Source organism: Suricata suricatta, chromosome 2 (assembly GCF_006229205.1).
Source record: "Suricata suricatta isolate VVHF042 chromosome 2, meerkat_22Aug2017_6uvM2_HiC, whole genome shotgun sequence".
Taxonomy (NCBI): domain Eukaryota; kingdom Metazoa; phylum Chordata; class Mammalia; order Carnivora; family Herpestidae; genus Suricata; species Suricata suricatta.
In genome coordinates this window covers 131886564-131910710 of record NC_043701.1, presented here as the reverse complement: position 1 = coordinate 131910710, position 24147 = coordinate 131886564, and the positions used below count along the sequence as shown (strand labels likewise).

At 56.6% G+C, this 24147-nt stretch overlaps 1 protein-coding gene across 1 annotated transcript in view; it reads right to left on the bottom strand.

The window, feature by feature from the left end:
• Nucleotides 1-24147, bottom strand: part of COL13A1 (collagen type XIII alpha 1 chain) — a 147168-nt gene that overhangs the window by 35792 nt on the left and 87229 nt on the right. Inside the window, exons 12-21 of the mRNA XM_029919700.1 lie at nucleotides 22749-22775; nucleotides 22621-22647; nucleotides 21827-21853; nucleotides 19912-19968; nucleotides 15213-15320; nucleotides 12880-12906; nucleotides 12022-12057; nucleotides 2252-2296; nucleotides 1490-1522; nucleotides 744-770 (exon numbers count right to left, since the gene is read on the bottom strand). Coding sequence (XP_029775560.1) covers nucleotides 744-770; nucleotides 1490-1522; nucleotides 2252-2296; nucleotides 12022-12057; nucleotides 12880-12906; nucleotides 15213-15320; nucleotides 19912-19968; nucleotides 21827-21853; nucleotides 22621-22647; nucleotides 22749-22775 — 414 coding nt within the window. The remainder of the gene's footprint in view (nucleotides 1-743; nucleotides 771-1489; nucleotides 1523-2251; nucleotides 2297-12021; nucleotides 12058-12879; nucleotides 12907-15212; nucleotides 15321-19911; nucleotides 19969-21826; nucleotides 21854-22620; nucleotides 22648-22748; nucleotides 22776-24147) is intronic.

Genomic DNA, 24147 nt, shown 5'->3' with positions numbered 1-24147 from the left:
ACGCCACCAGGCCAGCACTAGGGGGCGCTCTCTCCACGGTCTGCTGGCTGCTGGCTCTCCTAGGTAATAACATAAACTGAGGGCCCCAGAGTCCTGATTTGCCAGCTGTTCTCGGATGATTTTCCGGCTGGAGCCACAGAAGATGCTACACGAAGTCTTTAGGTGTCCTCCCCTTGCCACCACCGCAGGTAGCAGCTGAATGACAAAACAGTCTGAAGCTGGTCAAGGGAGGGGAGGATGCCCCTAAGGGCCCACAGGCTGAGAGGGAGGTGGGTCCTGGGGCCCCAGCAGGCCCTGCTCTGCCTGGGCCGTGCCTGGGGTGGGCCTTAACTGCGGTCAGCCCCGAAACAGGCAGAGTCTAAAGGGAAACGGTATAGGTGCTGCCCTACAGAAGTATTTCCCAAACATATTTGACCATGGAAATTTTTTCATGTTATATCTCTTACAGACCTAGACAAGAGAGACAGAGCCCTGCAGGCACAGGGGACAATAGTTACTGCCCACTGGAGCTGGTGTGTAGGCAAACTGTCCGGGCTGCGCAGGCCAGGCCAGGCCAGGATGCAGGGAGTGGGAGGCAGTCCTGACAAGCAGGCCCCTCCTGGGTAGGCCCTCCTCCACTCAGCCAGGTCCCCAGCTCTGGGTGAGCCTCAGGGGGACCTGGAGTGTAACGACAGCAGCCACTGTCACCTCCACCCCATGCCTGATGCTCTGTGCAACCCAGAACATTCCCTCTGTATCAGTACCTTGGCTCCTGGGGTCCCTGGCTCTCCCTGTGTGGAAAAAAAAGAAGACTCAGGTAAAGAGATGAGGGAGAGAGAGACAGAGAGAAAGAGCAAGCTAGTATAGGAACAAATGAACAAAGGTACTCATGGGGTAGGTGAAGCATCTGGCCAGCCCAAGGCTTTCCTTTGCCTTGGCCTCAGATCCCAGGCCAAAGGAGGCTTTCTGGAGGTTTCCCTATGCTTCCCCTCAGTGAGGGGTGTGGTCAGTGAGGCTCCCCCAGGTGGAGCGGTAGGCATTTGCTTGGATAAGGTGCCCCCTGTAAGCAGATCTGCCAGAAGGTTCACATTTGTGCTTCAGGGTGTCCGCGTCCGTCTGTCCGCCGACCACATGGGCGATTTGGGTGGGACTCAGGAGAAGGACTCCTGCTCTCCCCTCTGGAGGCTCGCAAGCACAGAGCTGCTGCGTTCTGAAGCACGAAGGAAAGCGCTGGGCTCCCTTGTGCGTCAGCAGGGGGTTGACACCTTTCGCTGAGGCTGGCAAACCTTTGCTACTTACTTCGCAGGGCTTAGCTAAGCGTCTCTTGTTCAAGGTGTGCGTAATGGCATAAATGCTGCCTTAAGAGAAACGTCTCCACATCCTGTCTGCCCCCCTCCTTGGTCCAGCGGCCACCCATGGAGCTCCCAAAGCCCCGACTCTGTCTTCCTCTCTCCTGTCCCCCCACGCCCCGTCCTGCCCCTCATGGGTTGAGTGACAACGTTCCACTGACCTTCATCCCTGCCACGGCAATCCCGGGAGCCCCCTGGCAGAGAGAAGAAAAGGCGTGGTGACTTTTTGCCGTTGGGGCAAGCACAGAGGCTGGAGCAGCCCCAAGTGTGGCACAGGAGAGCAGGCCCCGAGGAAGGAGGTGGCCCTGGGCAGTGCTGGTGAGTTCTCCAGGCTTCCCAGCCACCTGCTCAGCGGTGCCCAGGGGTGCCCAGATGGGGATGCAATGTGGGGAGGGCTTCAGTGGGAACAGGAAAGGAGGAGGAGGAGATGGGAAGGAAGTGGGGTTGAAGGGGGGAATGGGATATGCCTGATTTCACCCCTGAGCATATAAATGGGATTCTACTCATGGAGAACTCTCTGGACCTGTGCCCTCATGGACTGGGGAGCAGCTGAAGGTGAACTCCATTTCTACATCAGCCCAAGACCAACCACTTGGAGGTAAACAGGCTGCCAAAGGCACCCCTTAGTAAATCCCAAGTGGAGGTGATTTTTAGGGAGCCCTTACTCCCAGCATGGGACTGAAGCCAGAGCCAGGGTTATCCGGGAAGATTTTCATGACCCAGAGATGCCCAGGAGGAGGCCTGGCCACATCAGGAGCTCAGGGGAGGAATAGGCTGTCCCAGCGAGGGGAGAGGGCTGGGGAGGAGATGTGTACCCCACCTTCATGTCTTCCCAGCAGCATGTGGGAAGGAGGACAGGGCCTCCAAGGTGTCCCCGAGCTTGGGGGAGAGAGCTGGGACCCGATGGGGGGAGGGGCAGGTACCTTTGCTCCGGGTTTGCCTGGCATCCCCGGCATGCCTCGTTCTCCCTGAAGGAAGAAATAGAAGAAACGCTGAGAAGAGGGCCTGACTCCCCTGGGGCCTCAGCCCCTGAAGCGTGGCCTGCAGGGATGATGACGAAATGTCCATCCTGGTTGGTCTGGAAGCCTGGGACGGCCATCCAGCCCACGCTGAGCTTTGCGGACCTGCCCACACTGGCAGCCACCGCAGCCATCCTCTTAACCCACGTGAACTCACGGAAGGTCCCAAGTCACAGAGCACAGATCACAGTGCAGGGAAGGCCCCCAGCAAGCGAGGTCCACCAGTTGAGTCTGAGTTTTGAAAGGGGGGGGGCACTGCCTCAGGGTTCAGTGCAATGGAAGTGGTCGTTAGGCTGTTGCCTGGCACTTCTGGCCCTATTTTCACCACAGCAGGTGTGCTTTGGTGGCACCTGCCTCTCCTCTTCATCTGGGGCTCCTCCTCCTGGCCTCCTTGCGTCTAACTCCTCCCGAGGGCATGTAGGTCTTGGCCTTACATGGGGGGGGGATCTGCCAGTGATTCAGGGGGTGTGGGGGCTGCGGGTGGAGGCAGGGTGCTGCCTGGAACCCATCTGGAGGCACCGAGAGAGCTGCAGCTTCAGGACATCGTGGGGTTTGCTCTATTATCTCAGCAGTGTCTCATCTTTCTCAACTTCTTTTACCTTCCCCGTGAAAATGCCAAATCTGTGGGGCCTGGGTGTGAGCTCAGGAAGGACAAAAAGGAGATGGGGTTGGAGATGACAGCTAGTGGCAAATAGACGTCAAGGGTAGATGAGTCAAGACTAACCTACCGTGTCAGTGAAGGGGTGAGGTGCTCAGGAGAAGGAGGACAGCCCCTGTCTCCATGAGCTAAACCCCAGCCAGGGCTCTGAACGCCGTGCAGCAACAGGTGACAGCTTGGAGCCTGTGGCAGCTCCATGCATCTGAAGGCTGCAGATGGCAACACAGGGCCCTGACAGACCCTGTCCAGCCCGGCCTCCCCACTTGGGTCTCAAAAGCTGTGGCCTCCTGGCCAGGCAGCAGTTCCCACAGGCTTACAAGCAAGGGGGAACCTGGCCCCACCTGGCCCCCATCTTTTCCGCTGCCTTCATCCCTTCTCTGCTGTCTCATAGGACATCCTGTCCACCCTTCTGCTCGCCAAAGCTAGAACATCTTCCAAACTCTGTCTTGCATGGCGGGCCTTCATGCTGGCCTCCAGCTGAGCTCCCCAGTGCTCAGGCTGGACAACTGTCCCCTACTTCAGAACAGCTGCTGTCCAGCATCGATGTACAAAAGGGGCCAAGGAGTCCATCCTCCGCTTCCTTCCTAGCCTCATCACCGGACATCCCAATACCTATTACCTGTTTCCCTGAAAACACCACCCATTTCCCAGATTCTATGCCTTGCTGCCATTCCCTCAACTCAACACCCTATTAATTGCTGGGGGGCCCTGGTCCCAGGCCATGGTCTCTGAAGGTGTCTGTGAGGTGCCATAGCCAGCGCTGGCTCTTCAGTGCGGCAGGGACCCTGGTGCGTCTGGAATCCACATGCACAGTGTCTGCTTGGGACGGTTCCACTCCATCCTCTTTGGCCTACAGCTCTGTGTTCTGCAAAAGGCCCGAATCTTTAGCTCCAAACATAGGAGGCCGTCCTCACCCTGACCCACCAGGACCCCTGAACCACAGGCAAGGTTAGCAGAGCTGTACTCAGGAAGTGAACACAGCAGACGAGTCAGCACCCCAGGTCTGCCCCGGCCACCTCGCTCTGGGAAATCCCTCTTACAGGCCATTTACTGTGCCTGCCTTGTGTCTGGCATGAGGCCAAGTGCTTTACACCTTTTATCTATTCAGTCTCCAAGACTCCTTTTTGATGGGGGAATCGATGTTAGTTCCGTTTTACAGGTGAGCAAAGTGATATGGAGAGGCCAGGTATGATGGCCAAGCTCATGCAGAGCAGGGATTTGAACACAGGTCTTTTGTCTGCCAGAGCCCAGGTGCCCTTTTCCCTAAGCCAACCCCAAGCATCAGGTGGGCTGATTCTAAAGCCTTTTTCTGCTGGAGGCCCCTCAGGTTTGTGTCTCATGGGGTGAACAGGTTCACGTAGGAGGGTAGTTCATGGGCGCTGGGTCTTTAACCACAGGCATGCCCAGAGGAAAGAGCTGGGTAGGGCCCCACCTGCCAGCACAGGTCTGCTTCGTGGCCAGCAGAGGGCGCCACAAGACTTCGTCAGAAATCTGGCGACTGTGGCCATGATGGTGTCAGAGCCTGCTCCTCAGGAGCACCAGACGAGGGCCCCGTCACCCTTTCCCTCAGAGAACTGGGATCTCCTGGTAACATTCCAACTGGCCCTAAGACACCATGTGCGGGGGGCACAGGTGGGAGATCGGCTTGGGTGTCCCTGACTCTTCAGCCCTTCTTGGCTTGTCTTTCCCTCTGAAGAGCCTTTCAGCCTTCAGCCCTTGTCTTCCCCTCAGACTTCCCTCAATGGCCCCCCAACCTCCTGCCAGTCCTCCTGCCCGCCCCCCCCCCCACCCCGCCAGCCTCTTCCTGCCTCCATCTGGGGGAACCAGCTGGAAGTCAGGAAAGGCTGTGTGAGCCTGGGTAAGCCACCCTCCCTCTCTGGGTCCAGGATCCTCACCCGCAAAGCGAGTTAGATTGGAGACCTGTCACCCACTCCTGCCCGGCTTGCCTTCTCCAGCTGCCCCCCAGCCCTGCCTAAGTGAAACCTTGAGTGGGGAGAGAGGTCAGAGCTGGGGAGAGGCCCCTAGGTCTGTTGGCAGATCCAGAACAAGGCTGTGGAGGTGGGAGTTTAGCTGTGGGGGAAATGCTGGTCTAGGAGGTCTCTGTGGGTCTCTGCTTCCCCTCCCTCCTACCCGGGGTGGGGCAGGGCTGCCGATGCTTCAGCAAGGGGGGTGGGGGTCTGCCCAAGCCGGTCTCTGGGCTGCTGTCTCCAATCTCAGCAGGAGCAATGCACGGTGAAACCAGCGAGTGAGGCTTTCCTGCTAATTGGGGTTGTCTTCAGCCCATGCAGGCTCCTATGGAAAGACAAAACCACCCAGCCCAGGGAAATCTGGGTCCCTTGGAGCCGCTAAGGAGGCAGCCCTCCTCGTTAGTGTGGCTGACCTTCGCCCCTTCCCTCCCCTCTGGGTCAAGTCTCTTAGTTCTGCAGACGACCCAGGCTCCCTTGATCCCACGTCTCAGGCAGGCCTCCCTCACCTCCACCCCTCTGCTGGGCAGGAAGCAGGAGTGCCCTCCGCTGCCCCTGCCCTGCAGGCTCCTTCCACTCCCATCAGGCTGGGCCCACCCCAGCCTGACCTCTGCCCTGGGGACTACGCTAGAAAGCACTGATTCCTGGATGTGAGGCGACACAGGGGTGAGTCATTGTCAAGGACTTTAGGGTGGCTGTGGGCCAAGAGCACCTGTTTGCAGGGAGTGAGGAGGGGGCTTCGGGGGCTATGGCTGAAAGCGAGACCACCACACTGTTGTTCCCACAGTTTCCACCCTCGATGTGTCTTTGGGAGGGCAGCTTTACAAGCTCCTTCTTTCCAATTTTAAAAGTTTTCCACTTAAAAGGTGTACGTTTGGAATTGTGCTTAATTTAGTTTCACTCACTTACTAGTGTCTTCATCTTGGGTGCGGAGGGAGTCTTCAAAGTCTGTCCAAGCCCAGGGTTCCCGATTTAACTCGTCTATGTCTGCCTTCCCTTGTCTTCCCAGTGGGACCCCAGGGGCTCCCCCAGGGGGCTCCTGGCAACCCCAGCTGGGCCACCCTGCAGCTGGGGAGGTGGGCATCCCCCCCAGCATTACAAAGGGATTTGCCCCAGGTGCATGGAGCACGTGGAGACAGGCCAGGGACCCCCAGGCTGGGACATCCCACCACTTGAGAGGCTGGCTCTTTAACCAAGATTGCTGACTGGGAAGGGGTAGATTCCAGGCCCAGTGGCTTAGAAAGCTCTGGGTGAGCACAGGTGGGTAGAGAGAGGTCTGCCTGCAGTGACCCTGAAGGCCTGCACTAGCCCTAACTTCGATGATGCCATTGATTCTCTAGCTGGCCTTGGACAGGAGCGCCGTGTAGCATCAGTAAGTTTTCTATTTCGGTCCCCACTTCCAGGTGAAGGGACCCATCATTTAACGAGACAATGTGATGAAAGCCGGCTCCGTGGGGCACAAAACAGCCATGCTTCTGTCCCGTGGGAGCGGCCTCGTAATTGGTGATTTACTGCTGGTTGGACAAGCAGGGCAGGGACTTGGCAAGAAGACATAGTCTGGAGGGAGGTGGGGGGCTTCAAGGTCAGCTCCCCAGCCAAGCAGAGGTCAGGCTAGAGGAGTGTGGGGCGATGCATGGACCTCCCTACCGGGAAGGTCTCTCTGCAGCCCAGCTCCATGGGGAGGGCAGGAGGGCCGGGGTGGAGCAGCTCCACACACAGACTCTTTGTTCTCTGCAGGGAGGAGGAAGGCCTATCTGAGTGTGGGGAGTGGAAGGCTGCAGGGAAGAAAGGAGGTGGGGGGGGTGGGGGTAGGCTGGCAGGCAGCTTAAGCCGAGGGCCTGGACCAGGGCCCTTTCTCAGGCTGGGAAAGCTGGGCAAGGCAGGCTAATGTCTCTCTTTACTCTAAAGGGTTCCTAGGACGCCCTTCCAGGAAAGGCAGCTCATTTCCTTCTTTGTGGCCCTAGCCAGCTCCAGACAGGAGAGGACTGGAACCAGGGAGATGCCAGGCCCTCCGGTAATTAGGACCGGCAGGAAGTGATCTGGGGAATTACCGGGGTCAGGCGCCCCATCAGAGGCCAGGGCTTTGGAAGGGCGGCTGGCTTGTAATCTTGATTTGAGATTGGTTGATTTTGTAGTTAGCTCCAAAAAGAAAAGTCAGCTCTAATTTATCTGTGGGCTTTGGAGTGCGGGAGGAACAGAGCCCAGGGAGCACAGGCTAGGGGCTGGAGGCTGGTGGGGTGAGGCTCTCATTCCCCGCGAGGCTTCAGATCTGAGCCCCGTGTCTCAGGTCCCTGATCTGCTTTAACTGAAATAGTCTGGATGTTCCCAGTGGGATTTTATGGCTGTGAAAGGAAGACAGTGCTGTCCCCACTCCAGAAGCCTCCTGCGGCTAAGGCTGCCATCGGCATGGGGGCCTGTGCTGCACGTGAGTGGCCTGTGCCGCCTGGGGAGGCTCAGGCCCTCTCACAGCCAGAGGGGTGCAGGGGGTCTCAAGAATAGCTGTGGTGGGGCCCTGAGACAGGCTGCCTTCTCCTGGTTTTATTGAAGTCCTGTTACCATGCTAACTTTTGGGGGGGAGTCACTCAGGGGGTGGGAATAGGTCCACGGACAAAGCCCTCCACTTCATGGGCTCTTTGATCGAAATGCACCAAGGACTGCAAGTTCTGTTCACAGAGAGCCTGGGAAGCTCAGAAGAAGGCCTGGATCCAGCCACAGCGTTTCCTCATGAGAAGGAGATCAGCCCACCCCCCACCTTCTTTCCTTCAAGGGGAGGAAGGGTGACCCGAAGTCATGGCTTCCTGCACCCCTGCCCCCACTGCCCTGCCATAAGGCCCAGGTAGTAAAGTTATTCATAGCAAGGAAGGCAAGGCTGTACAGTCAGACAGAATTCGTTCACTACTCCCTGGCTGTGGACCTTCTGGGACTCGCTCATCTGTAAATTAGGTTAAGAATAAAACCTACCTCACAGGATTGTTATAGGGATTCAGTAACATGACTACATAAAGTGCCATGTACGCAGCCTGGCAGGTTGAAAAGGGCTGGGAAGGCAGCTTAATACTACTAGCAGTCTGCCCACACAGCCCCTGCTCTGACCAGCAGATTGGCATGATCACGCCCTGTTGAAGAAGGATTGAGAAAGTGTGGGAGAGGACAGAGGGGCCATACAGTGGGGACCCAGCTTGAGCCGGGTGGGAGGGCTTCTGCTCCTCTCACCCTCACCCAGGGCCCTAGACATCCCACCTTCGGGCCCAGCTGATCTCCCTTGGGAGCCCCACAGCCTTGGAAGCTTCTCTAGTAGGAGGCTTTCACAGCCTGCTTCCTCTGGTCTGAAAATGCACAGTCCCCAGCCTGTGGGAAGGGAGCGTGTGCCTCAGTCATGGCCCTTCCTGCAGATCCCAAGGCTTACGGCCCAGACCGCCCTGCATCAGTGCACTCCGTGCTGCCAGGTCAGATGGACCAGCTCCGACACGCTTAGAGATGGGTTCTCACCAGGTTCTGTGATCCATACACTGTCTGACAATAGCCGTCAATCCCCTTGAAAGAGAGCCAAGGCTGTAATGTTTTAAACACACGCTGTGCCGGACAACATATTTAAAGTAGATCGGTGGTCATAAATTTGGATCAAATCGATACCACATGGGTACACGACAATACTCGCAGTGTCTAGGCAGCACAGCTGGTCCCAAGCGGGACTGGGGGCAGCCCGGGGCCTGCTGGCCACACTGCGCCTTGATCCTAAGGAGCTGGGAAGGGGGCTGCCCTGCTGGCCTGGCTGGCCTCTGAGAGGATGCCGGGCCGGGTCCACTGTCTAGGGGTGGTGGCGGTGATGGTCCTGGACGGAACTGATCATTAGCAAACTCTGCAGGCCAGGAAACATCTCCACTAAGAGTTCACTTCCATCCCTGCTGAAAGGAAGGCCTCCCTGCCTGTGCATCAGGTCGCCAGGACAGAGAATGAAAGCCGATGCAGAGGGTCTGTCGGTTACCCCATGGGTTCCCCTTGCACTCTAAACGCAGGGGCAGTCCCATGGCCCCTTTCCCCTCGTGGTGCTCCCACCACCAGCGCTCTCCTCCCTGGATGGTGGGGTGAGGGCATGTTCCCAGCACCCGGCTGTCTCCTCTGCATACCCCATTCCAAGTACAGAGGTGGGAGGAGGGAGAAAAAGAGAGAACGGATGGGCAAAGAAGGAGCTCAGGGGATAAGCCTCCCCATCCCAGCCACAGGGAGGGTAGTTTGTGCACAGCTAGCTTAGCCTAGGCTGATACTCTCTGAGTAGAACTCACATCTGTGCCTGGACGAGAAGACTGGCCCCTGAACTTGGACTCATGAGACATGGCCTCCAATTCCAGCATGACCTTTCAGCAACTGTGCCACCTTGGGCAAAGTATTAACTTCTCTGAACTTCTCTTCCATGCTGGGTGGCTAATGGGCCATGGGAAGGACCAGATAGATAGGGAGCAGGGGAACTTTGGCTAAACCACAGGGGGGAAGTATCGCTGTACCTGTCCCTGGACACTAGCATCCTCATCTCAGCGCTCTGATGGGAAGCAAGATTTTGCCTGGCTATGGGGGTCAGTGGCTTGAGACAGCCTCAGCCGCAGTGGGTCTGGGGCGGGGGGGATGGGCACTTGGAGCCTCCTGAGAGTCCCATGACACTCCAGCCCTAAGCCGAGGCTGCTCCATCCTCAGGACAACAGACCCCCAAGCTCCTTTCTGGATGAACCAGATTTGCAGCTGGCCCGCGGGTGCAGATGCCCGCCGTGGCACCGCGGCCAGCCGCTGGCATCCCTGTGAGTCTGCCAGAGCTTCTGGTTCTTCCACGGAACCAGGAGGCAGTAAATTTTGTGAGTCTGTGTGTGTGGATGGAAGCAACCGCAGAAGCTATAATTTCCACTTCCTGACACAACACAAACTTCTCAGTTTATGCAGAACTAATTAAAGGTCTCTCAGGTCTTGCCATTTTGTCCCCCCTCCCCCCCCACCGCCTGCCAAGCTCCCATGAAACAGTGCGGTGGTGGCAGCCGCCAGATTATAGAGTGTGAGGAAATGTGCTTCACCGGAGCACTCCTCCCGTTCCCAGATGCCTCCCCCTTCTCATTCTCTCTTCCCTTCTTGCGTCCTTTCTTCTCCTGGAGCTGGGTCTGGAGGGCTGCACGGGGCTCCTTGGGGCAGGTGGCACCATGGGAAGGACCCAGGCTGGAGCTCCTGATCTGTCACTCTGGAGCCGTGACACTCTGGGACAGCCTCAGTGTCATTTGTTAAATACAAGAGTAGCACTGGCCTGGAGGCGCCTGGGTGGCTCAGTCAGTAAAGTGACTTCGGCTCAGGTCATGATCTCATGGTTCGTGAGTTCGAGCCCCACGTTGGGCTCACTGATGTCAGCACGGAGCCCACTTCAGATCCTGTCTCCCTCTCTCTCTGCCCCTTCCCTGCTCTCTCTCTCAAAAATAAATAAACATTAAAATAAAAAAGAACAGTACCAGCCTCACAGGGTGGTTTTAGGATTAGAAACAATGCAGGTCACATTGAAGGACAGCCTGGGCACATTGTGGGCATTCAGTAAGTGGTGGCTATTATTAAAATTATTTGTATGTTATTGTTACTGTAATGACTATCCCTGGGCCTTTGCTCAAATTGTTTCCTTGTCTAAAATGCATGTCTCGGGGTGCCTGGGTGGCTCAATTGGTTAAGCATCTGACTTTGGCTTATGATCCAACTTTGGGGTCATGACCTCATGGTTTGTGGGTTCGAGCCCCATCTCAGGCTCAGTGCTGACAGCTCAGAGCCTGGAGCCTGTCTTTGGATTCTGTCTCTCCCTCTCTCTCTGTCTCTCCCCTGCTTTCACTGTCTCTCTCTCACAAAAAAATAAATAAAACATAAAAAAATTTAAAAAAAAATAAAATGCATATCCCTTCAGATCTGCTGGTTGAAGGATCACGGTGGTGGGTTAAAAATGGCCATGAATGTGTTGCTGTTCCTCCCATAAGAAGTGGAGGCTGCATCCCCTCTGGCACCCTACTGACGCACGTGGCTTAGCCATGTAACTTCCTTTGACCAATAGACTATCAGAAAGTGTGATGCCTGTGAACCCTTCGGAAAAGCACTCACTCCTGCACTCAGTACTTGGGGGTTTGAACACTGCCCTGGGCCCGCCACGCCGTAAGGAGACCTGTGTAGCCTACTGACGGCCGACAGGCCATGCTGGGGAGAGCAGAGACACCCAGCCCACAGCCAGCGCCAGCCACCAAACAGGTGCATGAGACCATCTTGGCCTCTCTGGTCTTTCCATCCATCGTTTAATGCAACGGCATGAGCCGAGTCCAGAGGACACCGCAGACCTCCCAGATGGCCAATCCACAGAACCAGAGTGAGAAAGAAATCAGCATTTTAAGCCAGGAAGTTTGGGCTGCTTTGTGACACGGCGACAGATAACCAACCGATACACCCACCCATTCACCAGGATTGGGCTCACAGACTGTTCTCTCCCAGAAGACTTCCCCAACTCCTCCCAGCCCAGAGTTAATCTCTCTACCCCCGCTACCCATATTCATGCAGCGCTTTATGGTGATAGCTTCGCACAGCCTGCCTTCACCAGGAATATGTGTACAGGAATCTCCGTCTCTCTGGACTCCGAGTTGCCAGAAAGCATGCTGGGACCCTACCCCCAAGAGTCCCCACCGGGGTCAGGATGGAACTCTGGCCAGGGTGGGCCCAGGTAATCTGCTCCATTTACCAGGCCCTCAGGGAGCCAGTGAGAACCTGGCCTGCTTTGGTACAGATACAGGGCCCCAGATTGGCAACAGGAGACCCACCTGAGTCTGAGGTCCGGCTGGGCCACTGATCACCTAAGGTCTTGTCCCTCTGAGCCTCCTCCTCCCTCAAGGGGAGACACAAATCCTGTTCAGCCAACCTCACAAATGTGAGGCTCACACGGCAAGAGTGTGCGCAAAAAACGCATGTCCTCACCCTGTATACGCTGTGGTGAAGCCCCACTTGGGTTACTACGGGAGGGAGGAGGTAAGGTCCTTCCCAACCCTCCCCTTCCTCCTTACCTTCCGGCCGTGGTAGCCCTGGATTCCTGGGTCTCCCTGGGGGAAGAGAAGACCATTAGTGGGACTTTCCCAAATGCCAAATTCTGGCTTGCGCTGTCGACCTCACATTGCTATTCCTCTTCTTCCCAACGACTACAAATCCTCCCGACCTCCGCCATCCCTCGAACAATAGCTTGGCTTCCTCTGAAACCAACAGAGACTGTTCTCTTCAGAACAGTTGCACCTTGCACCTTGCAGAGGTGGAGGGACGGTGGACACGGCCAACCTGGCAGGGGCCCAGGACACCTGAGTTCTGGTTTTGATTCCACTGGCCACTCTCTGGCGAACGTGGACAAGTCACTCTTCCCCGGGGCTCTCAGCTTTCACATGTGTGATGTGGTTGGGCACAGTCAGTGCTTTGCAACTTCTTGTCCCCAGAGCCCCAGGGTCCCCAGCTTCAGAGGCAGAGTCTATTTGACACTCTGGGCTTCTAAACAAGGTCTCACTAGAGACCAGATGACCCCGGAGGGACTTCCAGTTCTAATTCCAGCTGAAACATTCTTTTATTGGGATGTTGTGACAGTCCCTTGGGCATCAACCTGGAGTTTCTAACCAGACTATAAGCTCCTCGGAGGGTGTGGGCGCAGCTCCCATACCAGTCACAGTGCCTGCTGTGCCCAGGCACACAAAAGTGCAAACCCTGGGGGCCTAGGAAGTTCCCAAGGCGGGGGTGGGGGCACTTTGGAAGTGAGCCGAGTGTGATCCATCTCTCATTGAGGCCTCTCTCGGCTCCTTACTCAGCAGCCTCAGGCACTGACTCCCCTCTTCCTGCAGACAGCCCTCCCATCCATCCAGGGTGTCACCCAGAAGGGCCCTCACCTTTGGTCCTGGAGGCCCAGGTAAGCCCTGTGGAAGCAAGAGCAAGGTGAGTAGAGACTGGACTGAAGGCAGACAGTGCAGGCCCGGCAGGTGTACAGGGGAGGCCGGGAGCAGAAGAGGGCTCGGGTAGTGATAATGAGTTTTGGATGTGCTAGGAAGCAGTTCTAGAAGGTCCCGGACCCTTATCTCAAACCTGCTGAGGGCACACGGGGACAACTGGCCTCTTTGGAGCCATGTGGGCACCATGGGCATCTCTGCTGTGCTCGCCCACTGGAAAATAGGTCAGTGGCATCCTACTAAATTGACAATGTGGTTTGGTCCAGGTCTCCACCCACCCGCCTCCTAATTGGGACCCCTCCCTGGGAAGCCGACCTTGCCCAGCAGAGCCTTGGTTTTGCCTTCCTTTCACCCTGCCAGCCTTCTGAGGAACCCTCTGTCTCCTTCTGCCCCGGGGCGCTGTGACCACGACAGCTAGCTGTGGGGAGTGGTGTGGGCCCAGGGCCTGCGGGAGCCCGAGGGAGAGGCGAGGGGAAGCTTGGCTCCGCTGTGGTCTGGGGCATAGGTTTGGGCAGCCCACGTGGGCTGCAGAAAACCAAAATGCCCAAGTCTGGTCTGTTTCAATTGGTTTCAAAACATGCTTCCTGGTTTTTCTTCTTCATAAACAACCTAACAAAGAGAACCATCTGGCTTGGGTTTAGTGAGTGGGAACCCAATGGGTTTGGCGGGGTGGAGATTAGGGGTCCTCAAAGAAGTGGATTTTTAGTGCTTTTTTGGTTTTCTTGGCTTGGTTTGGTTCAGATCTCTAAATTTCACTTCTTTTCAGGTTTTCCATTTTCCCATCTACAAACCCATGGAAGTGACACGAATCTTTCTCCCTGGGGTTCAAAAAACACAGAAATATTGAAAATCCACTGGGGAGGTTAAGCTGGGCAAATGAGATGGCAAGCTAGGTGAGTGCCCTGGGCCTCCAGGGCTTTTGCCCAGCCTTGGGGGACCCTGCACCGAGCCTCAGCATTGGTGGCCAGAGTGGCCGAGGGGCCCAGGTAGGTGGCCGAGTAGCCTGGAGCGTAGCTGTTGTCACTGAAGACAGGGATGTCCCGTTTGGCAAGGACATTGCTGACCTAGCAATTCCCCACCTCTGGAAATATGTTGCAGCAAAAAAAAAAAAAAAAAAAAAAATTCAGAGATACACACAGATATTTATGTTCAAGAATGTACAATACAGAAGGGAACTCATTAACTATTTGTAAATAGGCCCATATCGCAGGAGACTCCTGCTGGAGGAAAGGGAGAGGTTTATGATGTTAAGTGAAAAACATAACAGGACACAAACTGTTATATTATTCAGAGCCTAACCAACCTGGAAAATGTGTATGTGCAGATACATCTAAGGAGAAAAATGGAAGGGCCCTCCAAAATGTGAATAATGGTGAACTCTGCATAGGGCACAATAGACACTTTAAAACTTTGTCCATTTTCCAAAGTTTTCTCAATGAACATACAATGCTCTTGCCATAAGAGAGAGAGGTTTTCTTCAATCATGTGAAAAAAACCTATTAAACAGATGTTGTCCTTAACCCTGTCCCTTCAGAAACATATGACCTTAGTCTTAGCTCTGCAAGGACCCATTTTCTGCCAGGAAGTCCAGGTTATCCTGCCCAGGTGCTCTGAGTTATTCTGAGTCATTCTGCCTTCATGCTCTGTGGCATTAAATAGGCCAAAAGAGCGGGGTCTTGAGCAAGGCTTGGAAACCTTGGTGGCACGGTCTTGTCTGGAGGGGCACCTGTTGACCTCCCTTGGCTACAGCAGTGGTCCAATCCTTACTAGACATCCAGATTGGCTGGGAGGAGGCCCAGGGGTGCAAACCCCACATACAGCAGCAAAGGCATATTCGTTAGGGTGCCAGGTGGTCAGGCGGCCCTCAGCTACCTTCTTCAGAACCCACTACCCCCAACTCAGGTTGTTCTAAGCCCAGGGGTCAGGGGACAGCCATGAAAAGGTGGCCCTGGGAACTTTCTTTCCCAGTTTTTCTCTGCCAAAGCTGGGAAAGGGGTAGGCCTCTTGGTGATCTCCTCCCTGGAAGGCGATGACTGGAATGGAGGCCTGGCCCCAGAAGCTGGGTTGGGCAATAGGTGAGTTGGGCAGGGATGGGCGGCTTCTGGCATGACCGTCTGGCTTCTGGTTGTCTATGTCCAATGGCTGTGCCAAGGTGTTTCTACCTGTCAGGTCAGGATCCAGAGTCTTCTCAGTTGTGTAGAGTTTGGATGCTTCCAGAAAATTCTTGGGACAAATCTTGGGAGAGGAGATGGTAGAGAGACGAAGGAGATACTTACAGGTGGTCCCATGGGCCCTGGCAGTCCGGGGTGCCCCAGAGGTCCACTCGGTCCAGGGGGGCCTGGTGGCCCTGGCGGGCCTTGGATACCAGCCTGGCCCTGTTCACCCTGAGATTGGTGGAAATAAGAGTTAGAGGGAGATGCCCAGGGCTGGGGCACGGTTCCCACCCCAGGGCCATGCACCCGGTGAGGGCCCTATCATGGGCTCTGGTGGGAAGGTGGCGTGGCATGGCAGTGATGATGCCGTGGTGGTGACTGCATGCAGGGACCAGTGCGGCAGCAAGGAGACGGCCAAGACATTCGGCCCCCAAGAGGAGGGGTCCAAAGAAGATCTGCTGCCTCAGCAGCTGGCCCCAGTGCTGGGACCAGAGGCAGAGGAGTGATGGAGGAGACCCCGCCTGACCTCGAGCACATTCCCGGCCTGGTCAGGTGGCTGCAGTCCAGCCCAGGTGGTCCTTAGCCTGGTCCGCCTAGGCCCCTCCCTCCATGTAGCTGTCACAACCTCTCTCTATACCATGCCTGCCAGGTAGCAAGTGTGAGCAGTAGGATCCTGCTCCTGTCTCCTGCCACAGCATTTTTCTGTCTGATTATCTGATCCAGACTGTCACAGGAGGGCCTTCCGTCAGAGGTTGCAGACGCTGGTCTGTCCACTGAATGACTGGACAAGGGATTTTATGTAAGACGTTTGGACTGGGAGCTTCTGATGACAGTGGGAGCCCTGGCCCTTGAGCTCCACGTTCCTGCAGGTGACCACGGGCTACCCCAGGGTCTGGGGTGCCTAGGTTCCCCCTCTCCCATCCTTTCTGCGTGAGGACTGCTTCTGTCACCTACATGATCTACACTTGGCTTCATAGGACAATTGAGTGGGCAACTCTGAACTTGGTTGAGTTTTGAAACTGTCAAGTGCTTTATGCCTGTATGGGTCTCAGTTAGTATTCTTTTGCCCCACCCTCACTTCTCAGTCAGCTGCTCTGAGCACGGCCTTTGTCACCCACCATCCCTGTGCCCAGGATGGGCCGAGGGCCCAGGGAGTTGTGGTGGCATCGTGTCTCCTCAGGAGGAGAGAGCCTGGTCCATGTGACCCAGATCATGGGGCCAGGGGCCAATAAGAGTCATCCTAGATCTAGACTGATTCCACTATTATTTTCTAAGTGACCTCCCCCTGGGGATCATCTGGGCTCAGCTCTTTGAGAGGGAGCCCATCCCCCCAGATGGCCCAGCAGGTGTGCAAGAGCTCCAGGCTGGGATGTGGGGGGCACAGGTGGTCGGGGGTGCGGCCTCCGTGTGCTCTCGGCAACCCTTCATGACACTTCTTTCCACTTCCCATGTGAACAGGGAGCTGAGGGTGCCCACGGCAGAGGAAATGATGAGTTATGAGCAAGGGTGCCCAGATTCAGAAGGAGGACCATGGGGTCCCGGCAGCACCTGCTTCAAACCCCCCTTGGCTGGGATGTTCTGGTGCCGATGGCCCCTGGCGGGGCCACGCTGGAGCCCGGGCCCCGTCCTGCTGCCCGCTCTGAGAAGCTGCTGGAAGGCACAGAGTGTCCATGGTGGAGGAGGCAGGGGCAGGATGGGTCACAAGTCCCATTTCACAGAAGAGAAAACGGGCTCGGAGAAGTTGAGCTCCCTGACCAAGGCCACATGGAGAATTCAGGGGGTTCAGGACCCACACTTGGAACTCCAGGCTATTCTTATTCATGCCAAGTAAGCCCCCAGAAAAAACCGACTCACTGCCCAACTTTCTGCACTTTGGAAGTGACCTTCAAGATCATCTACTAAGTACATTGTATTTCATATAGTGTCCTCAGTCAGCAAGTGTTAGACCCAGTGTTTAAGCATCTTACCGAGCCTGTAAAATCAATACTGGTTTATAGATAGGAAATGGACAAGGCTTTTTATGTCCCATGAGGGCCGACAGCATAACAATCTTCTGCTCCAGGCAAAACCTGCCCCGGGCAGAGGAGGGGCCCCTATTCTTCCCTCCCTATGCTGGAAACCAGGTCAGGACAGCACAGAAAGTTCTGGTTCACCCGTGCCCTGCTCTTGAAAAGGGAGGCAGTAACATGCAGTAGCCTGGATCGAATCCTGGGCCCCTCTCAATGTCTTCATCTGGAAGATGGGGATGACGATGATGGCACCTGCACTGGCAGGTGGCTGGTGTGACATTACACGAGCCAATCCATGTGGCATTCTTAGAGCAGTGGCTGGAGCCCAGGGAGGGCTCAGCCCATAGTCGCTAATGCAACCAAGACCAAGAGGTGGCTACCGGGGGGTGAGGTGAATGGCCATGCTGACAGCAAGACAGCTCTTCTGGAACGGGGTCTGACATGGGGGAGGGCAGTGACAGAGGGGTGGGCTGGAGGCTTCTCTGAGCTGCCACTGGGCCCCCTGAAGAGCCGCGCTTGGAGTAAGCCCTGGGAGCACGTGGAGGCTCTCGAGGATTTGGCTGCTGAAATGGGATATGCGGGCTCGGGGAGCACAAGGATCGCGTGTCGCTCTGTATTTTTAGTTGTTAACTGGAGTGATTTTTCTGCCTCGTGCAGTCAGGTGCCTGAACATGCTGGCCTCTGGGCTCCTGGCTCCTGGGGAAGGCCAGATGGTGGCTCCAGGCCCTGCCACTTCCGGCATCCCCGCAGGCTTGGGGGTGGCGCTTGCCCAGCGTAAGGAAGGCTAGGGGCACCAGCAGCAGCCGCGGGCTGCCTGGCCTAGGACCAAGCTGCAGTGCCCCCACTTGCAGCTCTGGCTCTGTGGTCTCTTGTTTTCCATTCTTTGTCACCTGGTCCTATCCCAGCCTCCTTGGTTTCACAAGTCAGGAAGAAGGAAGCAGTTGCTCACAGTGATTACACCTGTTGGTTGTGGGCCACATCCCCCCTCCAAATTCCCTCATTCCTCAAACCTCAAGCGATCAGGTGCTAGGAGACCCATTTCTAAATATAAAGGGTGTAGGTCCAGTTGAGTGAGTCATGACTGTGGGGTCTGAAGACCTGGCTGCCAGGCTCCCATTCTGTCCCTAGCTGTTTGTGTGACCTTGGGCACAAATTGACTTCTCAGAGCCTCAATTTAATAATAGCACTGAAACAATGCCAGGAAGGTTAAGTAACTTGCCCCAAATCCCACAGCCAAGAAGAGTCAGAGGAGCTGGGCGCTCTGTAATTGACCAGGTGTGTGACCTTGAACAACTGACTTACTATCTCGGAACCTTGACTTCCTCATCTGTGAAATAAGGACGATCGTGCCTAAGTCACAAAACTGCTGCAAGAAGTAAATGAAAGCCCATCTGTAAAGCGCACGCCCAGTGGCTGGTGCCCCGGTGGCTGTCGCTGGTGACTGTTATGAGCCGTGGTATGTGACAGATGTGGACTCATCTCCTGGGCTTGGGTGCTGTGTATTTCCACAGCCATGACACTCAGGGGTCTACTTTTGTCTAACTGAATTTGACTGCTGTGGAGTGACATTCTGGCTTTGTCTATCATCCCCGCTGGCCCGTCGGGGCCTGGAGACCTGCCAAGCCCCTGGGGAAGCCACAAGTGGTCTCGACAAAGGGGAGGTGTCTACCTGGTAGGTCCGCCTTTTTATGACTGGCGGTGGAGCCAGTCGCACTGAATTGAGGAGAGGCAGCAGCTGAGGAGAGAGATGAGTTGGAAGGCCAGAGGGCAAAGGCCAAAGATCGCAGATGTTCAGAAGGATGCCGAATGTCGCCAGGAAGGCAGGGTGGCCAAGTGGGAGGGGAGGAGAGGAAGAGAGAAGAGTGATTAGCGAGCATGAGGCACAGGGAGGGGAGGTGTGGACAGGGCCCTCTTGTGGCTCGTGGGGTGCAGCACTGAGTGTGCCCTTGGATAGCACACCATCCCCAAAGGGCGGAGGCCCTCGGGTGTTTGACTGGCAGCACCCCCGGGCTGGGAGAGTGGGCCTCCTCGGCTGGGTCGCAGAGGCCTCCTGACGCACAGCCCACCATTGCACTGCTGCCCCTTCCTGTCCCTGGTGGTGGCCTGGGGCTGCCTGGCCAAGGGGAGCCAACGCAGAGGCTCTAGTAGGGAGCCACAGGACCGGCTAAATCGGTACTTGCAGCCAGGCTGGCGTGTGGCAACCTCTGGGTCGATTGGGAAGGGCTGGTGTCAGCAAATCTGGGGAGGATGGTCAAGGGCTGTGCCAAGTGGGGCTCCCAGGGGGCTGAGCCGGCCAAGGGTGTGGCCGGTGTGGGCACAGGCTAAGTGCTACTGAGGTCTCCTCTTGGGGGCCGATGGGTTTGGAAAAGAGAGGCTGGGCAAAGATGTCTCCAGCATGTTCAACTACTTTTTGGGGGAGGTGATGCTCAATCACATTAAATAATGTGATTTTCATTTCTGGAAATTCTCGTTGCTTTCAGTCTCCCTACCAATTGAAGCTGGGCACCCCATGGTTTTAGGAAGTAGTCAGAGTTTATGTGACAACAAAGATAAAATATGATTGACCTCTTGTTTCTGAAGGCATTTTAACTCACACGAGGGCCCTGGGATGAATGTTAAGTGGGGGCTGCCTGGGCTGAGAATGGGGAGCCCAGCCGTGGCCTTTCTAGGTCACCACTGCCTATAGGGACGGTGGCCATCCTGGGAGCCCAGCAATCTCCCATGGTGGGGCCTGGGGACGTGCAATGTTAGGCTCTGTGTCCAGGGAGCCTCTCAGCAGAGAGGGGCTCAGAGACCTTCCAGAATCCACAAACCTTCAGGGTAATGATCTGGTTGGAGCGCAGAGACGAAAAAGTGCTGCTCTGGTGCTCCTGGTGTGGGAGGGGACCGAGGTGCAGAGACAGGGCGACGGGGGTGTGAGTGTCAGACCCCCCCACACACCAGGGGCCCTGCTCCCTGCTCCAGGGCACTCCACCCCTCCCCTCCCCACCCTCCAGTCCCTCCCCCCCACCCCCGGGATGCTGCAGGCTGGAACAGGGGCAGGCACCAGCCCGGGGCTCCCATTATCCTATGGGCCTGGAAGCCCACCATCCCCACCGTGCCTGCAGACCCCTCGGAAAACCAACAGAGCACTCTCCCTAGATGCCCCCTGTTTTCCTGCCCACTTCCAGGTAAACGGGTGGGGGCAGCTGCCTTTCCCTGTCCATCAGCTGAGCCCCCAAATCCACTCATCTCCCTGCCTTGCCATAGTCATTGGTCTACTGCACTCCACGGCCAAGGTGCTTCTGGAGCCTTCTATTGCTCTCTTCCTCTTCTTGTCTCAGGTTGAGGGGCAGGGAGCCCTCCCCCACCTCCACACCTCCCCCACACATCCACTAAGGACACACTGCCAAAGTGTCTGCTGCTGTGTTGTCCTTGGTGCTGGAGGATGCTATCTTTCTTTCGGGTAACATAACAATCCTGTGAGTCCATCGTTTCAAATAAACACAGCTGACCTTCTATTATTGTAACAGGATCAGGCTGCCGGAACACATGCGTCCCCGGAGCACATGCCACCGACGGGCCAGTTCTGGCTGTGTTGTTACCGGCCGGCACCCCCTGCCCAGGTCTGGCCCACCCACCTATGGTGAGGACCCCCTGCAGTCTCTCCCTGGCCCAGGAGCCCAGGGGTCAAGTCTGGGTGGCTGCACACACTAGGAAGGCCCTTCCAGTGGCCTTCTGGAGCCAGACTGACTTGGAGGCTGACTCATGCTTATCTCTACTCCCTCAGTTCCCGCACCCGATGGGGCTGAGCAGCCAGGAAACCACACTGTGTGCATGTTTCTAGGCACATTGAGGCCCTGGGCATAGATATGGGCACCTAAAGATGCTAGTTCTCCCTACCCTTACTGCTGGGGTCTGAGAGTGGCATTTTTCTGGTCCTGGCTCACTGGGGCTCTCAGTGGAGGGTGCACATCTTTGCCCTCCCTGTCCCAAGAATGACTGACCCCCTAAGAATGACCCCCTGTTATTGGCGCACATATTTGAAGCTTCCTAATAGGACCAAAGCAGGCTTTGGGCTCCACATTCAGGGGCAGAGCAAGGAAAAGGAAGGAGCTGGGGATGGGGGGTGATTGGGGGACTATTCCAGCTCAGAAATCCCCATCCTGCTTGGAGAGGGCCTCCTCTATTCCTAAGGAGGCAAAGCAGAGATTTTATCCTTGAATTGGTGCAGCCCACTCCCAGTCACCTCCCACCATGGAGGTTTGGGTCATCTGAAACAATGACTAACCCAAAAGTCCCTCTGATTCAGCCTGGGCAGGCCGCCAGACATGTACACTCAGTCACACCACACACACACACACACACACACACACACACTGGGTAGGGAGTTAGACACACACATGTGCACAAGCTGCATGGCCTCATGGAGAAGGCGAGGGGCAGAGAAGACACAGAGCTGGACACCCAGAGTGCCAGACACACACATTCTGGAAGGCTGACAAGCCTGCCAGCAACGGGACAAACATACAATGACGTGCCTGTGTGGGAGAACACCGACGCTGGGGACCAGCTTGGCACCAACACACTGCTGACCCTCGGGGCACACTCCTGGGGCCAGCCACCCCCACGGCCCCCGCTCTGGCTGCTGAGTGTTCCCCACCCTCTGTATGTGCTGGGGGCCCCAGGGAGGTAAGCCTGAGTGGGGGGCTGTGCCCCAGGGAGGATTAGTTTTAGGGGTTAACTTACCCGATGTGGGTACTCTCCACACTGACCCTGGGGAAAGGAGAGGAGAGGATGGTGTTAGGCACTTCTGGGGTGAACCATGCCCTCAGGGGCCCCCCAGGACTTGTGGACGTACCACACACATACTCATTGCCCGCGTGCCCTGCTCTGGTCCTGGATGGACTCTGTCCGTCCCTCGCCCTTGGCTGGCCGCCTGGCCCTGGCCCTGGCCCCAAGGATTCCAGGGCAAGGTTCCGCTGCCATACTCCCACGTGCCATGACCACAGTTAGGAGTTATGCCCCATGCCTGGCTGAAGTTATCTTCCAGAAAGGCCCATCCTCTGGGTGGGTCCACTCAGTGGCCCTGAGCAGGAGCGCATGAATGGGCTAGGGGCAACGGGGCCTAGGAGACGCCTTCTCTGAGGTGGGGTGCCTGGTCCCTGGCCATTTGCCCGAGGCGAGCCCAGCAGAGTCTCCGTCAGATATTTAGGAGATGGAGAATGTAGGCAGCCAGGAAGGGAGCCAAGCGAGTGGTCTGCAAACTGACACCTCAGAATCCCAGAGCTCACCTTAGCGCATGGGGAGGCAGCTGGGGGTGGCGGGTGGGTGGGAGGGCAGGGGAGTGTGAGGGAGGTGGGGGTCCAGGCCACCCTTCCCACCCAGGAACCCTCCATCCCACAGCATCCTCCTTCTTACACACGCCGCCCCAGTTCTGCTGATAATACTAATATTTGAAAATAGCCTCTCTGGACTGCTTTCTACCTGTAGGGGTTCTGTTTCCTGAGATGAACGTTCTAGAAAATCTCCATCAGGCTTACCTTTTCTCCTTTTTGTCCTTGAGGTCCCTAGGAAGAGACAGAAATGACAGAGTTAGAAAGCGAAGCTGAGGCCACAGGGGCCGAAGCCTCCCCCCACCTGCTGGGGACCCTTAGGGCCAGGTACTAACCAGCTGTCCTCGGGGACCCGGCAGGCCCTGCGGGGAGGAAACACACACAGGTCAGTGGGCACCCAGAGGGTGGGGGGGATCAGGGATCAGGCCCGGGTGGGGTGGGGGTGGGATGGAGCTAGGAGCTGAGGCTGCTGGGTGAGTTTTGGGAGGCAGAGTCCTGAAGGACAGGCTCCACCACCCATGGCTTGGCCTTCCTGTGCCCGAGATGTTCTAGGCCGTGTGGTCTGTACACTGAGGGTCGGCTTCTTCATCCCTCAGCGGGTGTGGCTAGGTGTGCCTTGTCCCCTGGGTGCGGCCATGATGAACAGACGCCATCCTGCATTCATTTCCCCCCCACTGTCTCACAGGCCAGCCGTGAAGGAGACTGCTTGCACACGTCCAGAGGTGCTTGGCTTCGGGGTACGTGCGGGGCTCTGGGGCAGAGCTGCGGACACTGGGGGCTTTGGAGAAGCCTTCCGTGAAAGAGCGCAAGCTGAATGCTGTTGACTTAAGCTATGTTCTGGGCCCCTCGGAGTAACATGAAAGGCCTTGGGGTTCCTTCTGGGGTGTCTTGTCAACTTTGCATGGCTGAGAAGGAGGCCCAGGTTCAGAGTGGACCCTTGTTCTTTGAGGAGGACACGGGGCTCAGCTGGTTGTCTTAGGAGCCGAACCGAGGCTGGCGCCAAGGAGCCTGCACAGCAGTGTGGAGGTCAGAGGGGAGGACCCGCTCCAAGGCAGGCTTTCGGTATGCGCTGAGCTCACACCCACACCGGCCCATGAAGGAGTGCACGTCAGCTCCACCTCCCAGATGAGGTGACAGAGACAAGGCCCTGCAGCTCAGTGAGTGGTGGCCCCGGGACGAGAGCCGGGCTTGCTGACTGCAAAGATCCAGCTGTTTCCACTCTGACCCACTCTCTGAGCTGGGCTGGGCTCAGAAGGCAGGGCTTCTAGACTTGTCTAGAGCCTCAGGAGTGCCCCGAGCCCTGAGGTCCCTTCTAGCCACCGTCCTGAGGGCCTATGAGGATCTATCCACTGGACCAGTCTCTTGGAGACTTAAAGAACTCAGGGTCCCCTTGGATGGGGCCATGTGTGGGAGAAGAGAGTCTCTGGCCCCTGACTTGTCGACTGGACCAACCACCAAGCTGGGAAATTCCCAGGAGGACAAGGGGCCTGTGGGACAATCCATGTGGCACCCAGCCCATGCAGTTGACCAAGGGTTCAGTATAAGGCCAGCAAAATGTGATGCATCTGGCTGGGAAGCAGTCTTCAGGGGACCGGGCCACTTCCTCTCATGACAAAAACAGGCCGATGATGAGAAGGGAAGGGCCAGGCACCGAGGAAAGCAGCACTAAGGTTCCGGGCTGCAGAGATGGGGCATCCAGTACGGATATCCCGAATGGTGGTCTGTGGGACAACA